This window comes from Medicago sativa, chromosome 1 (genome assembly GCF_051527215.1).
Source record: "Medicago sativa cultivar Bolivia chromosome 1, Bolivia_mono, whole genome shotgun sequence".
In the NCBI taxonomy this organism is placed as follows: Eukaryota; Viridiplantae; Streptophyta; class Magnoliopsida; order Fabales; family Fabaceae; genus Medicago; species Medicago sativa.
Genome location: NC_140749.1, coordinates 37,359,597 through 37,378,253, shown reverse-complemented (window position 1 = coordinate 37,378,253; position 18,657 = coordinate 37,359,597). Strand labels below are relative to the sequence as shown.

Sequence of the window (18,657 nt, the reverse complement as noted above, 5' to 3'; positions counted from 1 at the left end):
TTGGCCATAATTTTACTTACAACTTATACTTAGCTAAAGTCAATTTTTTAAAATCAACTCATTCAAATCAATGTTTATCCTCTAGAACCGAACATACACACCAACACAAACTATATTGTATAAAAAAAGGCAAATACGTTTGTTCTCAAAAAAAAAGAAAGGGCTAATACGTGCTATTCAAACCAAATTATCCAACTAAACTATGAGGGCAACATGTGTGGCTTTGGTCTTTGATCCAACAGTCAAACAAAATTTATGCATAAACCATATCCCAATATTTTCACTTCCCAATTATTTGATTTGTCCACTAATTATTTCCCAATGAAATACACACCGGCCATCAGTATTCATTCAATAGTCAATAGTATTAAAACATTTTGGCGTGGATATTACAACTTCCTATATGACTCTATAGACACTTCACAAGATATTATACCACTGTTTCTAATCTCTTCATGAATGAATCATCATCATGTCATTTCAATACATCCCCGATTTTCATAAGATAATATTGCAAGATAAGAAGCTTGTAAGCATCTTAGAAAGATTTAAGTTGCATATTTACAATTGTTGCATTTATTTATGTATGCTTGCCTTTATAAACGTTAATTTCTTTCCGAATTTCTTTGTTGCAGAGAATTCCCAAGAAATATGTGGAGAAATATTGGAAAGGAATATCAAACCCAATATTTCTTAAATTTCCAAATGGTGTTCAACAAGAAATATTTTGGGTGGAGAATAATGGTGATATTTGGTTTCAAAAAAATTGGGATAATTTTGCAAAGTCTCTCAAATATGGAAATCTTTTAATTTTTAAATATATTGGTGGATCATATTTCAAGGTTAAGATATTTGGTGTCAATGCTTTAGAAATAGATTATTCCAATATAAAATCTGTTGATGAAGTTGTTGAAGCTAGAAAAGAAGATAAAGAAATTGTTGATTTGACTGATGAGAGTGAAATACCAAAGGAAGCTCAAATGATAACAAATGGGAAGAGAAAAATGAGTATAGATATTGACACTCTTAAGCAAAAATTCCCAGGTGAGAACTTCATTTGATTTCCTTTTTAATATCATGTTTCCTTTGAAAATGAATTTACTTATAAAAATTTTATATCAAATAATTTTTAGCAAAATTACTTCTTTTTTTCTTATAGTATTTTTAGTACTTAACAAATGAACTCTAAAGCAGGTAGGAACATTGAAGACACAATTAAGAAAGTTAAAAAATGCTCTAGAATTGAAGTTGTTAATGAGACAACCAATAATGAGAATCCCTTCTTTGAAGTTTTAATGACACAAACTTACGCCCATGGTCATATCTTGGTAAGTAACTATCTAAAAATGTCTACTAATTTGGCTTTAATTAATATCACTATCTATAATAAAATGTGGTTCATGAATTGAAATAGGTGATACCATGCAACTTTTCAAGATCATACTTGAACAAATTTGAAGGGATTGCAAGCTTAAGAGTTGGAGAGGAGACAGCTATGAAAGTGGATATAGTGTTTAACAATAAAAGATCTTCTAATTCTATGACTACTGGTTGGAAGTCATTTAACCAAAAATATAACTTAGAAGTTGGTGATATATGTAAATTTGTGATGACTCAAAGAGAACCACTTTTATTCACTATTACTATTACTAAAGCCATCAAAGGACCAAACCCTAAGAAGTTGCAAGGTTTTTTCTTTCTTGCTTGCTTTTTTATTTTTGTCATTAAAAATGTTTATATATTGATATTTTTTAATTAACATCTAAATTCCTATTTTCTTTGATCCATGACAAGGTTATAAAGAAGGGATCTCTTCTGGTGATCGTGATATTCTAAAGAGGAGAGACACTGGAGAAACTTGTAGGACCCTTCCAAAAATGCATGCTCTTCAGGGTATTTTTCTAACTTCTTTAAAGTTTCTTTGATCCTTAATTTCTTTATTTAGTTAACATCTAAATTCCTTAATTTCTTTGATCCATAACAAGGTTATAAAGAAGAGATCTCTTTTTGTGATCGTGATATTCTAAAGTGGAAAGACACTCGAGAAACTTGTAGGACCCTTCCAAAAGTGCATGCTCTTCAGGGTGTTTTTCTAACTTCTTTAAAGTTTCTTTGATCCTTAATTTTTTTCATCCATGACAAGGTTATAAAGAAGGGATCTCTTATGGTGATCGTGATGTTCTAAAGAGGAAAGACGCTGGAGAAACTTGTAGGACCCTTCCAAAAGTGCAAGCTCTTCAAGGTATTTTTTAACTTCTTTAAAGTTTCTTTGATTCTTAATTTCTTTATTTAGTTAACATCTTAATTCCTTAATTTCTTTGATCCATGACAAGGTTATAAAGAAGGGATCTCTTATGATGATCATGATATTCTAAAGAGGAAAGACATTGGAGAAACTTGTAGGACCCTTCCAAAAGTGCATGCTCTTCAGGGTATTTTTCTAACTTCTTTAAAGTTTCTTTGATCCTTAATTTCTTTATTTAGTTAACATATAAATTCCTTAACTTCTTTGATCCCTTACAAGGTTATAAAGAAGTTATCTCTTCTTTTGATAATAATATTCTAATGAGGAGAGACACTGGAGAAATTTGTCGTAGCCGTCCAAAAGTGCATGCTCTCCAGGGTATTCTTCTAACTTCTTTAAAGATTTTAGATTTTACTATATTGTGAACAATTCTTAAGTATCTGTAGTTTTTTAAATAGTTCTCTAAATTAAAAAAATTAAGTTAAAAATGTTTTACTAATTTATTTGCAATTTTTTTATGGAAAAATGTTTTAAATTGATATTTAATTAACATCTAAGTTCCTTAATTTCTTTGATCCATGACAAGGTTATAAAGAAGGCATCTCTTCTTGTGATAAGCATATTCTACCGTGGAAAGGCATTGGAGAAACATCTAGGAGCTGTCCAAAAGAGCATGCTTCCCATGGTATAATCTTCAAACTTTAAAGATTTTAGATTTTTCTATTGTGAAGTATTTTTAAATATTTGTAATTTTTTTATATAGTTCTCTGAATTAAAATTGTTATTAATCTGGCCTCTAAACTTATCAATAATTTATACGTTTTTGAACTGAAAGATTTAAAATGTATCCTTAAATTCCCTAAAAAAATGTATCCTTAAACTCCCTAAAAAAAATGTATCCTAAACATTAATTTTAAATAGCCATAAATTTGAAAGAAATTTTAGTTATGTTGTTAAACTATTAGATAATTTGTAATTTGTGATTGAACCTTAGAAAATATTTAGGAATTCCAGTGTTCAGTTATTATTTATGGAACCTATATACAAATTATTGATGTGTTTAAGGACATGATTAGAAATTTATTTAGCTTAGAAATCTATTTAATTTTTTTTATTTGATTTACAACTAAATTCCTTAATTTCTTTGAAAATGTTTTATTATTTTGCTTTGTGTAGAATCGTATCGCAAAATATTAAATAGTTCAAGGGTTCTGTTATTATTTTGCTTTGTTGTTTTTGTCATTAAACATCTTTTTGAATTGTTATTTGGTTTACATCTCAATTCCTTGATTTCTTTGATCCATGTCAAGGTTATAAAGAAAGGATCTCTTCTTATAAAAATAATAATCTAAAGAGGAAATTCATTGGAGAATCTTGTAGGAGCCGTCCAAAACTGCATGATCTACAGAGTACTAATCTTCTAACTTTTTTAAAGTTTTTAGATTTTACTATTGTGAAGGATTATTAGATATTTGTATTTTTTTTAAATAGTTCTCTGAATTAAAGTTGATCCTCTAAACTTATATAGTAGAAAAATCCATTTTTATATTGGGAAAATGAAGGTTTTTTTTTATTAATTCAAGTGACATTAATTAACATTTCAACTTTTAAATAATTTGTGAATGGGCCTTACAAAATATTTAATAATTCAAGGATTCAGTAAATTAATTTTTCGTTGGAACCTATATAAAAACTATTGATATGTTTAAGGGCGTGATTAGAAATTTATTTATCTTATAAACCTATTTAAAAATCTCTAATTTTTTTTGGGACCCTATAAAAATATATTATAAAAATAGGATATTTTAAAATCTCTAATTTTTTTTTGGGATCCTTTAAAAATCTCTAAATCTTTAAATATATTTTTTCGTAGTATATTATAAAAAATATATAACCATTTGGTTGGTTTGACAGTCTTGGCTTGAGACATAAAGTTTAATTCTCTCAAGTGTCAATTTTTGTAGGCTATTTTGTCTTCTTAAAAAAAAAAAACATTAATATATATAATATCATTTTGTGTGTAGAATCAAAGGGTCAAAACGTGATGAAACACAGTACATTCAAGGTTTTGGTAAATTCCAAACACCCGGTAGGCTTAATTACATAAAATATGGCTACTATGTTGATATATAAAGATATAATGTTAGAACTAAATAATGTATAAATGTTATTTTGGTTTGTATATGCAGCATGCACCAAAGATATTTATGGAAAGAGGATGCCGTGAAAAAATTGTGGAGTTGAAAATGGGGGGACAATCATGGTTCGTAAAAGTGATTTATTATCCTAGTATTCGTGGTTGTCAGTTCAGTAAAGGTTGGATAAAATTTATGGAAGAAAGCAAAGTGGAAATTGGAAATACTTGTCTCCTAGAGCGGATTGATGAGAAAAAGTATGTGTTTAAAGTTTCCATTGTGGGATAGAACCTTATAGTTTTTTGACTCCTTTTATCTCAAGGTACTAACTAGTAACTATATGTTTAGTTGTGTATCTATCTCTGCATTTTTATCGTGTGTAATTTGTTATATGTTTTTCATTATGTTTTTCATTTGAATCTCATGTATTATGGGAGTCATTATATTATACTAGATGAATATTTATATGCTTTTTGGGTTGTTTAAAACTTGTAGTTATTCTCCAACTTGATTAATTTTTTATAGGCTTAATAGTAGTTTTCGCCACCAAACTTTCACGAAGTTGCGATTTTGGCCTCCTAAGAAAAAAACTACAAAACCGTCCCCTAAGTTTTGCAGCTGTAGCAGTTTTGGCCCCCAAGGCCAAAAAAATAAAAATAAAAAATAACACGTGGCACCTCACTTAGGTTGTCACGTCAGCGTAGACCGAGTCAAAATTGACCTTGGGGGCCAAAACTGCCATAGATGCAAAACTTAAGGGGCGGTTTTGTAGTTTTTTTCCTTAGGTGGCCAAAATCGCAACTTTAGGAAAGTTAGGGGGCTAAAACTGCTATTAAGCCTTTTTTATATTATTTTGTTTTCTTCTCTCGTCGCCTAAGTCTCGAACTTAGGACCAGCCCTATGTAGGTGCAGCAAGATCCATTGCACAAGGCTTCAAAAAGGCGTTTCTTTTTTAAAAAATTATTAGATTGTTGTTCAATGGACCCCTTAGATTGCTCATAGGTCCATCATCCGATCGTGTCGTGACTCCTGATCAATTTTTTTGTTTGTGTAAACTCCGGTTGGATCGTAACTCTCAATCAACTTTTTCGTAAAATGTGAGAAATTTGGAGGGTTTATTGAACCACCATCAAATTATTATGCCTATACTACAACCAAGTCCAATGTATTTGGTAGCGTTCTAATTATAAAATCTGAAGTTCTTGTTTCTTCAGATTTTCAAATTCTAACAACCCCTATAAACTCATAAAACACTGTGCAAAATTAATGGGAAAAACAAGTATCGATTATATATCTGAACTACATTAGTTAAAGATTGAACATCTTTGTGAATAGTCAGTTTAAGAACCGTACTAAACATTCGAACCTATTGCTCCAATGTTTTTCTTGTTTTGAGTATTGGAAGTGCATATTTTTGTTGAAGATAAAATAAAATAAAAAACAAATTGGTCAGTTTTCTTCCATACTTGTCCAAACAAAGTTAGATAAAAAAAATCAAGGAACAAGACCCCTATAAGGGAACTCTCTACCCCTAAAAATCTAAAATTTCATCATTTTGATTCATTCTTTAATTTTTTATTTTTATTATATTTGATAGGTTTTGTCATTTTTCATTTTTTTGGGCAAAACTCGCAATTGTTAAAACGAGATGAGGTTTTGATCGTTGCTTATATATAGGCATGTTTCAAATTATATAATTTGAATCTTGTTATTTTAGTCAAGATTATATAATTCAAACGAGAACAAAATATGAATTTTAGGAAGGCGCACAAGAAGTTAGTAGGATGACAAAAAAATCGTCTAACACCAATCCTAGCAATTGAATAGGAGGCTAATTACCAATCTAATATTTTAGTTGTTAAGAATGTATAGGAAAAATAGTACTATTATGCTTCTATTCAACATTGTATAAAAGGGAAGCCAAAATTATTCTCACCTATAACGTCAACCATTTTTTTTAGTCTAGTCGATAGAATTCACTTTTAAATGATTAAGCGTAGTGTCCGGAATTTGAACACTAACCCTACATATTACAGTACATTAATTGTTCGGGGACGTAACATCAACCATTTTATTATCATCTAAACTAATGTAAATGTTATATTTATTGTTCATGGTGCCCAAACAACAAACAATACAACAAAGTACACGGCTCCTTACCATAATTTTCCTACCAATGCTTTAGTGGTTAATCTCTAGTTTAAAAAGTGAAGTTTAACTACAAATGATATTTTTCAACAAATTATTACTAATTCATTATAACATTCATTTTTCATAAAAAAAAAAACACTATCTCTCCTCTTCGCTTTCTCTCAAACCACGAACACATGAACTCTACGATTTTGATTCCTCTTCTCACATGAACCCTACAAATTTTAAAAAACACTCGCTCTTTCGGATTCTCAATCATGAACACATTTCCTTGTTGTGTTAGGGGAAATTGTAATTGAAAAACTTCTTTCTTTTTCTTCTCAACAAACATGTTTCAATGTTAATTTGTTTTGGTCTCTAGTTGAAAAAGTTCCCGGTCTAGAAATTATAAAGATTAATGTCAACATAAATAATGAAGGGACTAAAACAAACTAAAGGATCAAGAGCCAAAAAGATAATTTTTTTTGTGTAACCCTCCGGATCCAAGGGAAACGAGACCTTATGAATTCGAAGTCCGGCTTTGAGGTAAACATTATCTTATAATTTGAATAATTTTACCATGACTAAAAATCAAATAACCAGAAATGATATAATTATTTAGCTAAAAGCCAAAAATGATATATTTTTGCATACATCATGTTTAAGTCTTGTTTTAAGGGAATCAAGTTGGAGAAGAACCTAAAGTTTAAAACAACCAGAAAAACATGACCATATAGTAGAATCCAAAAATGACATGAAATATAGATGCATACAAATTTCAAAAACAAAAACAAAGCATAAAAATGTAGAGCTAAGCATACTGTACTTGAAAGAGAAAAACAAAGAAATGTCCAACTAAACATCTAGTTAGTCCCTTAAGGCTTAAATAAGAGATAAAACAGCTAATAGGTTCTCATCAACCATGAATACTATACGATAATAATTCACCAGTCACCAGTTTGCATTTTTTTATGAATTGTCTCCAACCTGCAGAGAACCTACAACCATGAATACTGCGATAATAATTCACTTTTACGAACCAAGATTGTCCCTCCATTTTCAACTCCACCAAATTTTCATGACATCCTCTTTTCATAAATTCCATTGGTACATCCTGTATATATAAAAGTTTAAATATACAACTAAAAACATCATAGTACAAAGACTTGTAAGTTATTGAGAAATTCAAGTACCAAAGGAAAAACAATGTTCAAACATATAATTGAAAATAATTTATTAAAATTGATAACTTTAAGTTAGAAAAATACTCCTGGGTAGATGTATTTTTGGGCAGCTCCTAGACCTGGAAGTTCCTTTAATGTCTTTTTTCTTTGCATTGTCATCACTACAAGAGATCCCTTCTTTATAACCTAGTCAAGGGTCAAATAAATTAAGTGGAGACAAAGCTAAAGATATATGTTATTCAAATATCAATTAAAATCATTTTTAATAACAAAGAAAATAAATTAAGAAAGAAAAACCTTGCAACTTCAACTTCTTAAAGCTAGGTTCCTCTCTCGCTCGAGTAATAGTAATTGTGAATAAAAGTGGTTGGCATTGAGTCATCACAAATTTACATACATCACCAACTTGCAAATTATATTTTTTGCTAAATGTCTTCCAACCAGTGGTCACAGTAGATGATTTAGTGGTATCATCAAAATTCAACTTCACTTCTATAGCCATATCTTCACCAACTATGAATCTTGCAGTCCCTTCCAACTTTTTCAAGTATTCTCTCGAAAAATCCCTTGGTATCCTCTGTTTCAATATCAGTTTGTTAAAAAAATAAATAAATACTTGCTAATATTACTTTTATATATTTTTATCCATTTGTTACACTTTTATAAAACAAAATCTAATGAAGGCTTAAAATATGAATCCTATTTTGACAATTTTCTCTTAAAAATAATTGATAGATATTTTATTTATTAGAAAATTATTTTCATTATGATAAACAAATATAATTTTTTTTATTTTTTTAAATGATAAACGAATATAAATTATTAATATTAAAGTCAGTTATTTTTAGCAAAAAAAAAAAAATTTGAAGATCATCAATTCACAGTTCAAAAAAAAAATTATTAGAAATATTCCTTAAAAAAAATGAAATTATTAATAAAAGCCAAAATAGAGAATTTTGATAGAAAACATACCAAATAAAGACCTTTGGCGTAAGATTGTGACATTTCAACTTCAAAACTGGGATTTTCCAAAGGATGATAATTTCTTGCTCTCTCTTTAACAGTTTCATTTCTTAAGCATTTTTTAGCCTTCTTAATCATACCTCCTCCATTACTACCTGCAAAGTTACATATATAAAAAATAAAAAAAAATAAAAAAAACTAATTTAAACATTTACAAGTAAAAATATGAAATAAAAATCTTAAAAAAAAGTTATTAGATGTAATTACCTGAGATTTTTTTCTGATTAGCATCAAGATCCATATTCATTTTTCTCTTGCCACCTTTTTTCCTTTGAGATGTACCAGCACCATTAATATTAGTAACATTGTCATCACTCACTGTAACAACTTCTTCAGCTTCAACTTTTATATTGGAATAGTCTATTTCCAATGTATTGCAACCAAATATTTCAACTTTGAAACATGATCCTCCTTTATATTTAAAAACTAGAACATGTCCACGTATAAGAGATTTCGCAATTTTTTCCCAATTTTTATGAAACCAAATATCACCGTCACGCTTCACCCAAAATACATCTTGTTTAGCACCATTTGGGAGAGTAAAGACTACTGGATTTGATACATTTTTCCAATGTAGCTCCACAAAATATTTGGGAACCCTCTGCAAGATAAATATTTTTGAATAAGTATAGTTGTTGGATTGTGTAATTTTTTAACATTTTTAAAAGGAATGAAAGAAATAAACATGAACTTAATATAAAATGCTTACAAGCTCTCCATTTTGCAGTTCTTGATGCATTATCTTGAAGAACTTTCTAGGGTGATAAAATGACATGATGATTCTTACAGAAATTGGAAGAAATTATGGTGATAATGGATTGAGAACCTAAACCTAATAAAACAAGAGTACCTAATAAATCAAGAGTTATGTGAACTAGATATAAAGCAAAGCCAATTTTGTGCAAGATAAAAGTTGATGCTCCAAATCTACTTTTCAGTTGGCATTCTATTTGTAGCATATATTTCAAAGATTTTTTAGGGTGTCCATAATTAAAGCATATCATGTGAAATGTACTGGACCTTATGTAAAATGGCAGAACCCAATGTACGTTTTTTTCTCTTCCAATGTGGTTTTGATTCAAAGTAACCAAGGACATCAAATCAAACAAGACAACATCAAATGACATCACTTACCCTAAGCGAAAATGCCATTGAAAGTGACCAAGTAAACATTGTTTAAAACAAGGTTAAATAAGTTTTTCGTCCTTATAAATATAGCGAATTTTGATTTTAGTCTCTAAAAAATTAAGACGAATGTTTTCATCCTCACAATTTTTTTATATTTTGATTTTGGCCCTTAATGGTTACTTTATGTTCATATGAATGTCAAGATTATTACTCTTTTTATGTACAAATTGTATCTATGTTATATCTGTTTATTATGTTCAAACTTTTATAGATTCATATTATGTTAAAAAAACGTCAAAAACATGTCAAAATTATATCGATTAGGGATCAAAAATAAAACAAATTTTTTGTATGGATGAAAACATCTCATTTTATTTTTTAGAGATTAAAATCAAAATTTTATATATTTATAGGGACAAAAAACTTATTTAACCCTTTACAATATTCATCAAAACTATATAGTGGTAATGGATCCGAATCAAATACATGCGACCTTTGTTCTTGTCATAAGTATTTGTTTACATCTAAATTTTGAAAAATGGACAAACTACCATTTTGGTCACATTAGTCCTTGATTACGACAAAACTAATTAGATTTTCCACTATTCACCTCGTTAGATGTCCTTTTCGTTAAATTAATAAAAAGCAATCAAAATCTATGAAGAACATATTAAAAGGTAATATCCATTCTTCTTTTTCTTCATCATTATTTTCCCAACATATCTCTCCATCCCCTTGTAAATGGTCAATTCTATAGTGCACAATTTGAGACAAATTTAACATAAATTTATTTAGATTGCTTTTTTGCACATTAGCTATCATAAAAACAACTTATATGAATGAGGTAGCATAGTAAGCTTTGGATCTCACATGTGTGACATTGTGGAGGGAATGTCACATGACATTGTTCAACCACAATGTAACACATAGCTTTTTTTTTTTTTTTTGTTTCTTCTCTCTTTCACAAGACTTTTTTGTTTTATTTTAAAATAAGAAAGTCATGTGTCACATTATGGTTGGACAATGTCATGTGACATTCCTACTACAATGTCACACAAGTGGTTTCCAGTATAAACATGATTCCTCAAAGGTGTCACAAATGTCATCTTTGCTTAAAAAGTGAGATAGCACACATTACTATGGGCCCGTTTCTATGCATTTTATTGCGAGTATAAAAGGAAAATGTTGTATTTATGGAGTAAAGTTTGACAATAAGTTGTGAAACCGGTGGCAATAACAAGTTGGTAAGATATATACAGGGTTGGAAACAGGTTAGACCGTCTGACAGACACCTATGACCTACCCTATTTAAAATTTAGCTCGACCCAGCTCGTTTAATAAAAAGGCCAAACTCAAACTTTTTATAAAATCTATTTAACTAACTAGCTGAGACTAAGGCTTTCAAAAGAGTTTATTAAGTTCGTCAGGATGACCTATTAAGTTTTTTATTCTACCCCATTAATACCCATAGTTTCTCCTATGTTTGTCAAGTATTTTCCGACAACTTTTAGAACAACATTTTTTTTTTCTTTTTATTTTGAGGAAAAAACAATAGAGAGAGAATAAAAACAGAATTAGAGCATGACAGAGAGTGAGAGAGAGAGAGAGTGTTATCCTAAAAATTATCAAAAAATGATTGTTGCTTAAAAAAAACTATCATTTCACTTAAACAAAGGCTAATAGCATATGTGCCCTCACAAAACCACTAAACAAATACTAAACAAGTCCTCCTTAAAAAACACTAAAAAATTCCTCTAAAAGAAAACAAAAAAATTATAAGGTTTATGGTCCCTTAAAAAAATATAAGGTTTATGGTCCTCGTGGACCACGAGATGCACTCAAGTCATTAGAATATAAAAAGATCCTAAAAGAATTAACTATTAGGGTAAGACCTCTAACATGGAAATGACAATCAATCAGAAGATCAAAGATAAAAGAGTAATATAGGGTTTGAGATAAAAATATATAATAACTAGATTACTAACATAAAAATCCCAATAACATAAGCTCAAATAACTTTTTTTATTTAACAATATTAACTTATTATTATTATACAAACATATAGACATGAAACAAAAGCATGTGCTAAATTCACGTGTCCCTTTTTTCAAAAATGTGTCACATGCTATATATAAGTTCCAAAAACAAGTATAATTAAATCAAATGAACCAGATGAAGTTGAGAGTGGTCTTCACTTCTTTATACTACTATAAATTTTTTTTGGTCAGGTAATGGCTAGAATTCACCTTATAAGGTGAATAAGTGGGTATTCTCATAAAGCAAATAATGAAGTTTATTAGTTCACTTACAATTTCCTTCCTCCTTTTTGCTTTCATCACCAATCTTCCACAAGCTTTCTCATATGATGATGGTAAATACATAATGGACACAAATATGTGGCCCCTTCATCAAGATGGTCGTTACGCCATGATACCATCATTTATGGGCTTCACTTTTGGAAGAGTATATCTTGGAAAAACTGGTGATTCAACTTGTCCGGTTACTGTCTTAGATCAAGATATTACTAGTGAAAGAGGTATACCAGTGAAAATCAGCGTACCAGGAGACCCTTATTATGGTGATATCTTGACAGGTGAACCAGTTGATATTGAGTTCGTTAGGAAGCCTGATTGTGTAAAATCTTCAAAATGGTTGATATTTGTTGATAATGTTATTCAAAAATCTTGTGTTGGTATTGGTGGTCCAGAAAATTATCCTGGTAAGCAAATATTGAATGGCACATTTCTTATTCGGAGAAGTGGAGGTGGATTTCAATATGTTTATAAGTTTGTATTTTGTGTCAATGGATCTACTACTAATTGTTCGGATCTTGGGTATTATAATATGGAAAATGCTACTTCTCAAGAAAAATAGCTTCAAGAATTTTTCAAGACATAGCATTGCTCTTATAATATTGGTGCGATGGGAGGACGATTGATTTTGAATGCCCAACAAGTTTCTAGTTTTTTGTTTGTTGAGGATTATTCTTATAAGTCTATTGGTTAAATTTCAACTTTGTTATCTAACTGGATTATGCAAGCTTTGAGGTCTCTTTTTTTTTGTTGACAATATGCAAGATTTTGTCTTGTTTTGATGAATATTGTACTTTTCCATTGCAAGCTTTTATTAAGCTGTATTAAGTTGAATAATATAGTTGAATAATATATTGTCTTCAAAAAAATAAAAGTTGAATAATATATTGTTGGTGTTTTTCATGCAGTCCTTTTTATTTTCTTAATTATTCTATATCGATCAATATATATATATTAAATGAGAGGAAATGTTATAACGAGATATGAGAGGAGTCATTTATAGTCATTAGATCCAATTTAATGGTTGAGATTAGAAGTTTTAAGTGAAACATGTGACTTCTCTTTCCAACAAAATGTAGAGCCATGTGTGTCTCCTCGTTCCTCTGTCAAAAACAACGCTCCTGTTTTTCTATAAACAAACCGACTCTTTCTCTCATTTCCTTTTGGCTAAATTGGTCCTTAAGTTTTTTTTCTCCGTACCACTTAGATATTTAAGTTAATTAATTGTAATAAGTTGATTTTAAGTTTTTTGGTACCACCTAGGGAAAAACCCTCAAATTGTAACTTTCGTATCTAGTTTTTATCTATGCCTTATTTACGAGCTCCTTAAATCATTGGCTATTCTAAAGATTTTTTTGTTGTAGAACATATGTCCTTATTTGGAACAAAGCAAAGAAAAGTACTGACAAAATTAAGCTTACGTTATTTAGGCTGTATCCCTAGCAATATATTGCTAGACATGTCCATGTTTATTTTTCGTTTTCAATGCTCCTGTCTTGCATGGATTCTTGCAGCCTCATTTCTCTTCTGATTTCAACAAATTTTTAAGCTAGAGCAAGATTGAAATTAAGTGTATATTGTGTAGTAGACTTTGTAAGGTGGAAGTGACATGAAATATCTCAATGTTTATATGTAAGATAAGCATACTACCTGAGGTGGTTAAGGTTGTGCAGTTAGTGTGCCTGTGGAGAGAGAGAATAAGTAGTAGTAGGAGTATGACTAGAGACAAAATTTTAGGGGATTATATGCACATAAGTGCGATATTTATACTAACCTTCAAAATTTTGAACTTTTTTACGCTTACTATATTTCGTAGAATGTATAAAGACAGATGCAAATTTAATTGACTTGCTTCCTCCTTCTCATTATAGACAGTGTTAGGTTCATGACAACAATCAATTATTTAAGTTTTAATTATGTGGTTTTACTTAAAAGATACAGTGTACTATATTAGTATAGATTGTGGAAAGGTAGATGAAATTTTTTTTATGGTAGAAAACTAAAGGGCTTGATGGTCTAGTAATGATGGTTCCAGGTTGGCTAAGTTAGTACAAATATCTCTGATGTATTATTGTTGCTTGGAGAGGTCACCTCCCATGATATAGCACCTGCAATCATCTTCATTTGAAATAAGCTAATATCTTTACCCAAACAACTTCTAGGACCTGTATTGAAAGCTATGAACTTGTATGATCCTACACGTATAATGTGTCGTCCCAGTGATATCTATCTCTCATGCTTAAATTCCGCGCGGTCTTCTCCCCATGTTTGTTCCATCCTTCCCATTCCATACAAAGAGTACACATTAACCTTGTATTTGGACTAACTTGGTCTCCACTAGGTAGTATTGTTAGGAAACATGGTATCCATGGATGAGGGAGAGAAAGGCTTAGAAAGTATTGTATTGATAGTAAAGAGCAATATTACAAATGATTGAATTAACCCACTAATGGGGTGGTTACAATTATATATGCTACTCTAGGACTAATACTAATTGTGACTAAACTATATCTCTAATAGTCCCCCGCAAGTTGGAAGGTGTTCACAACACTTCCAACTTGGGATGAGAAATACAAAAGTACATTGAACAAAAGAAATGACAAGAGATGCCGGAAACACATCGGCTAAAAGCAAAGTCATCAAACAAGTGCTTATCCAACAAGAAGAAACCACAACTCAAGGTTTAACCGCTTGAAGGATGAAGCATCAAAGCAACGCTTAACCACCATCCGGCAGAAGCAATCATCAACAAAGTCAATTAAGGCACAACGCTTAACCACCAAGCAGAAACTATATGTCAAGTTTAACCACTTAGCAGAAGCACATTAACGACGCTTAACCATCCATGACAGAAGCATAACAACATGGCTTAACCATCATGGGCAGAAGCACAACAACAAGAATCAAAGCCATCATAGGCTAATAAGAAAGATGAAGAAGAAAGCCATGGACAGAAACTATTACCACAACATGACAAGAAAACTCAATGAACTTCAAACATAATGGATCCTCCAACAATGAAGCTTAGAATATCCAACAACCTGGGTGTAATCTTCACAATGATATACAAACCAAGAGAACAAGAGAAAGCTTCACAATCAATGATCAAAAACAGAAAATGAGTTGAACATGAGAACCTTGCTTTGATTCAGCAATCACAACAGATCCTAACGAGATACAAAACTTATTGAAATCCATCTTCAAAGATGATAACTTCTGTCAAACATCGTGTGAGCACGCAGATAGAATCTTCAACGTGTGCTGCACCAACAAAACCCAGAAACGAGTCTGAAGCGAAAAAGAGGAACGACAGAGCAACACACTGTCGATCTCTGCACCAAACTCCGAGAAAAATAGATGATTCTTCAAAACCTTCAGGTTGCAAGAGTAACTCAAATTTGTGATTATGTCAAAATTAAGAATCAAAAGGATGAAGGAAAATCATAGAATCAGAGAGTGAAATGGAATCGTAACTAACTCGAATTGGAAAACGAAACAGAATTTGAACCCTAGAAATTGGGGAAAATTGACGAAAACAAAATCAATACTAATTGTGAACATGATCGCTAATGAGAAGTGAAACTGAATCTCAATTTTGAGATTGTAACAGAACCAAAGATGGAAACGAAAGATTTCACTCGAATCAAATATGAAATTGAATCAAAAATTGAAAATAGAAGGAAAAATAGAGCACAAAAATCGTGAAACCCTAACAATTGGGGGAAATTGATATGAGCAAGATTCGAACAGAAACAGAGGTGTGAATTCGATCAGAAAAAGTTACCAAATCGAAAAAGAAGGTGAATCCGAAATGGAACAAGCAAGAATGAAAGAGAAAATGAAGGAAAATGAATTGAGAAAACGAAAATTGGAATGTAAAACAGAAGATGAGAAAAATAAATTTTCTCAAGAAAATGCAGCGGAAAATCCTTCAAGGTGGATACCAGACGAGCTCTGATACCATGTTAGGAAACATGATATCTATGGATGAAGGAGAGAAAGGCTTAGAAAGTATTGTATTGATAGTAAAGAGCAATATTACAAATGATTGAATTAACCCACTAATGGGGTGGTTACAATTATATATACTACTCTAGGACTAATACTAATTGTGACTAAACTATATCTCTAATAAGTATATCAGATTTCATTGCACATATTTGCTCAAAAGGTATAGGAAAATAAAGCCTTAGTGCTTCGCATATAGCTCCATGGAGGTATCTAGCTTATTAAGATCCTCTTCCCTTGAAGTAATCTGGTTCTCCTCTCGTGTCATCTAATTATCTTTGATCTCTTGAATAATTTGGCTGCGACAACAGGATGAGTTGAAGCCAGCAAGAAATTATAGTAGGGAGTTCTCCAGAATCTTCTGAATGGTTTTCTGGAAGAAGTTCTTGCTTTTCCTTTTGAGGAATGAATGAATCATTATCCTCTCCTGTTTCCATTCATTGGAATCAGAATTTAAAATACTACCACCAAAAACTTCAAAAATTTCTTGGAAGTTAGGCCATTTCTTGTAATTACCAAAATTCTTGCTTGTGATGTGGTCAACATTCATTGGATCAGTGGTCGCGGAAAAGCTTGTCTTTGTGTACCAGGGCCCTTCGAATCGAAAAGTTCCTCCATGGTGCTTCCAAACAAAGGTTGCATAATCGTGTACATTGGATAGATGACTCAAAAACCTCTAGCATACAAATTACTGGCCATTTCGGCATAATTTCATCTCTATTCGTCTCCAGTAGTTGATGTATATGAAGAAGAGGATGGCTACAAAATCCTACTATACACTGAATCACGCACACATTTTATTTACTAACGTATGTTTCACATCGTTTGTGTCTATGATGCATGCACAAAAAGTATAGGATATCATATTAAAATATGTACATGCTTTACTCTTATATACTCTCTAGTGCATGATGAGAATTAACCATTTAACACTTTAAAATTATTATGTTTAGTTTAGTATAGATGGTTGAACAGTAGATGAAATTTTCTTTTATGATACAAAAGATACCGGGTTTGATCATTGATGGTCTAGTAATTACGGTTCATGGGTGGCTACCTTAATTAGCACAAATACATGGGTTTAAAAGAGAACAAAATATAAAAATAATGAAAATATAAGTCTGAAATTGCACCAAATCTATATCGCGCGTCTCACCTTCACACCTATGCACGAGTGAGACAGAGTACAGGATCTTAAATATGTGAAGCTATTACAACAAGATATTTTTCGAGTAATAGATATATACAAATAGTGATTCTATTATTTGAAATGTTTTTGAGGAAATAAATAAAAAGAGAGTTCGTAAAATTCACGTGCAAGGCTTTCGCGACATATAGCATAACTGAATACAACAATCATTGCCAGAGTCACATGACATAGTAATGCTCTGAAATTGCACCTAATTTATATCAAGCTCTGCCACAAATTTTGTTGAATTAGTCCCTAATAAGCATTGCAAATAAATTTCCTAGACAAAATTGGTTTGAGTGGCTATTAGCTGGGGTCTTTTAACCATATGTGTAGGGTTTGAATCCTGACTCATACTTGATACACATTCCAAATTTTGAATTCTGCTCTTTACCCAAATGGATTTGCTCATTTCCAAAGTAAATGACCAAAATGCCCATGCGTGAGTTAACTCCCGCAGCATGAGTTAACTCACGCTAGTGCAAATCTCATTCACTCTCAACATGAGTTAACTCACACTAGTGCAAATCTCAGCGTGAGTTAACTCACGCTAGTGTAAATCCTGTGTAAATCTCTGCATGACTTAACTCACGCAGGGGCATTTTGATCATTTATTTTGGGAATGAGCAAATCCATTCGGGTAAAGAGCAGAATTCCCAAATTTTTTATTATGTTAACCGGTCCATGTCCTCCCACACTATTTTTTGAGGAAAGCTGGTTGAATTTGATGCTAGTGTGTGTTTGTACTTAGCATTGAACTTGTTCTTGAATCAAGATTACTCAAGTGAAGAATTGGCTAACCTTCGGATTCTACAATGATGAAAATTGATAGTACCTCAAAATTATTTTTTTTTGACAAAATAAAAGATATTCATTCATTCAAATTGAAAAAGTACATCGATATAATGCAAATTCGCTAAAAACAAAAAGGATGAATCTGTGAACAGGATCACAGCATCCATGTTAATAGCATAAAACGGCAAAGTACAAAAGCCTACACATATGACTATATTTAAATCTCCGGAATAACCATGTTTCCGAATCTGCAACGTGGATAACGCCAAAGTCATTGATTGGATCTGCACTGGATCGAAGCTAATCTGACAATCTGAAGCGATCAAAAACCTGAGAGAAACAAGAAAAACAAACAACGTCGCACAAAGACGACGAACAACCAACGTCGCACGAAGACGACGAAATCACAAAATAAAACGAAATAGATGTGAAAATCACTTATTTCAATAAAAGGGAAATAGAAAAACAAGTTAGAGGGATGATTTTGGGTCAAAAATTGACCCTAAAT

The 18,657-nt window shown here is 31.0% G+C and overlaps 3 protein-coding genes and 1 long non-coding RNA gene across 4 annotated transcripts; 3 read left to right on the top strand and 1 right to left on the bottom strand.

Moving 5' to 3' along the window:
* The first annotated feature begins 472 nt into the window (after nucleotides 1–472).
* On the top strand, nucleotides 473–2,253 carry LOC146954737 (B3 domain-containing transcription factor VRN1-like). Its single transcript, XM_085745738.1, has 6 exons — nucleotides 473–529; nucleotides 636–1,044; nucleotides 1,195–1,328; nucleotides 1,415–1,688; nucleotides 1,795–1,893; nucleotides 2,144–2,253. Exons 1-6 carry the CDS (start codon nucleotides 473–475, stop codon nucleotides 2,251–2,253), a joined length of 1,083 nt encoding a protein of 360 aa, XP_085601864.1.
* Nucleotides 2,254–2,329: 76 nt separating this feature from the next.
* On the top strand, nucleotides 2,330–2,930 carry LOC146954736 (uncharacterized). The gene is made up of 3 exons (XR_015006296.1): nucleotides 2,330–2,432; nucleotides 2,525–2,623; nucleotides 2,832–2,930. It is a non-coding gene; the product is annotated as an uncharacterized LOC146954736 (long non-coding RNA).
* A 4,428-nt stretch (nucleotides 2,931–7,358) lies between these two features.
* Nucleotides 7,359–9,557, bottom strand: LOC146954735 (B3 domain-containing transcription factor VRN1-like). The gene is made up of 6 exons (XM_085701720.1): nucleotides 9,427–9,557; nucleotides 8,925–9,318; nucleotides 8,667–8,812; nucleotides 7,992–8,271; nucleotides 7,779–7,880; nucleotides 7,359–7,624 (listed from the first exon to the last, which is right to left on the bottom strand). The coding sequence occupies exons 1-6, from the start codon at nucleotides 9,490–9,492 to the stop codon at nucleotides 7,587–7,589; spliced, it is 1,026 nt and encodes a 341-aa protein (XP_085557846.1). The 5' UTR covers nucleotides 9,493–9,557; the 3' UTR covers nucleotides 7,359–7,586.
* Nucleotides 9,558–12,034: 2,477 nt separating this feature from the next.
* On the top strand, nucleotides 12,035–13,060 carry LOC146954734 (kunitz-type trypsin inhibitor-like 2 protein). Its single transcript, XM_085701625.1, is given in 1 exon segment — nucleotides 12,035–13,060. A coding segment is annotated over 1 exon segment (720 nt). The 5' UTR covers nucleotides 12,035–12,131; the 3' UTR covers nucleotides 12,852–13,060.
* The last annotated feature ends 5,597 nt before the right edge of the window (nucleotides 13,061–18,657 follow it).

What these genes read in the sequence shown, in the direction of transcription:
- LOC146954737 (XM_085745738.1), top strand. Translation starts at nt 473, where the DNA reads ATGTCATTTCAATACATCCCCGATTTTCATAAGATAATATTGCAAGAT. An exon ending in ACGCCCATGGTCATATCTTG is followed by an intron (nt 1,329 to 1,414) that starts GTAAGTAACTAT and finishes GAATTGAAATAG; the next exon opens with GTGATACCATGCAACTTTTC. An exon ending in AAACCCTAAGAAGTTGCAAG is followed by an intron (nt 1,689 to 1,794) that starts GTTTTTTCTTTC and finishes ATCCATGACAAG; the next exon opens with GTTATAAAGAAGGGATCTCT.
- LOC146954735 (XM_085701720.1), bottom strand. Translation starts at nt 9,492, where the DNA reads ATGTCATTTTATCACCCTAGAAAGTTCTTCAAGATAATGCATCAAGAA. An exon ending in AACTGCAAAATGGAGAGCTT is followed by an intron (nt 9,319 to 9,426) that starts GTAAGCATTTTA and finishes TTTATCTTGCAG; the next exon opens with AGGGTTCCCAAATATTTTGT. An exon ending in TAATCAGAAAAAAATCTCAG is followed by an intron (nt 8,813 to 8,924) that starts GTAATTACATCT and finishes GTAACTTTGCAG; the next exon opens with GTAGTAATGGAGGAGGTATG.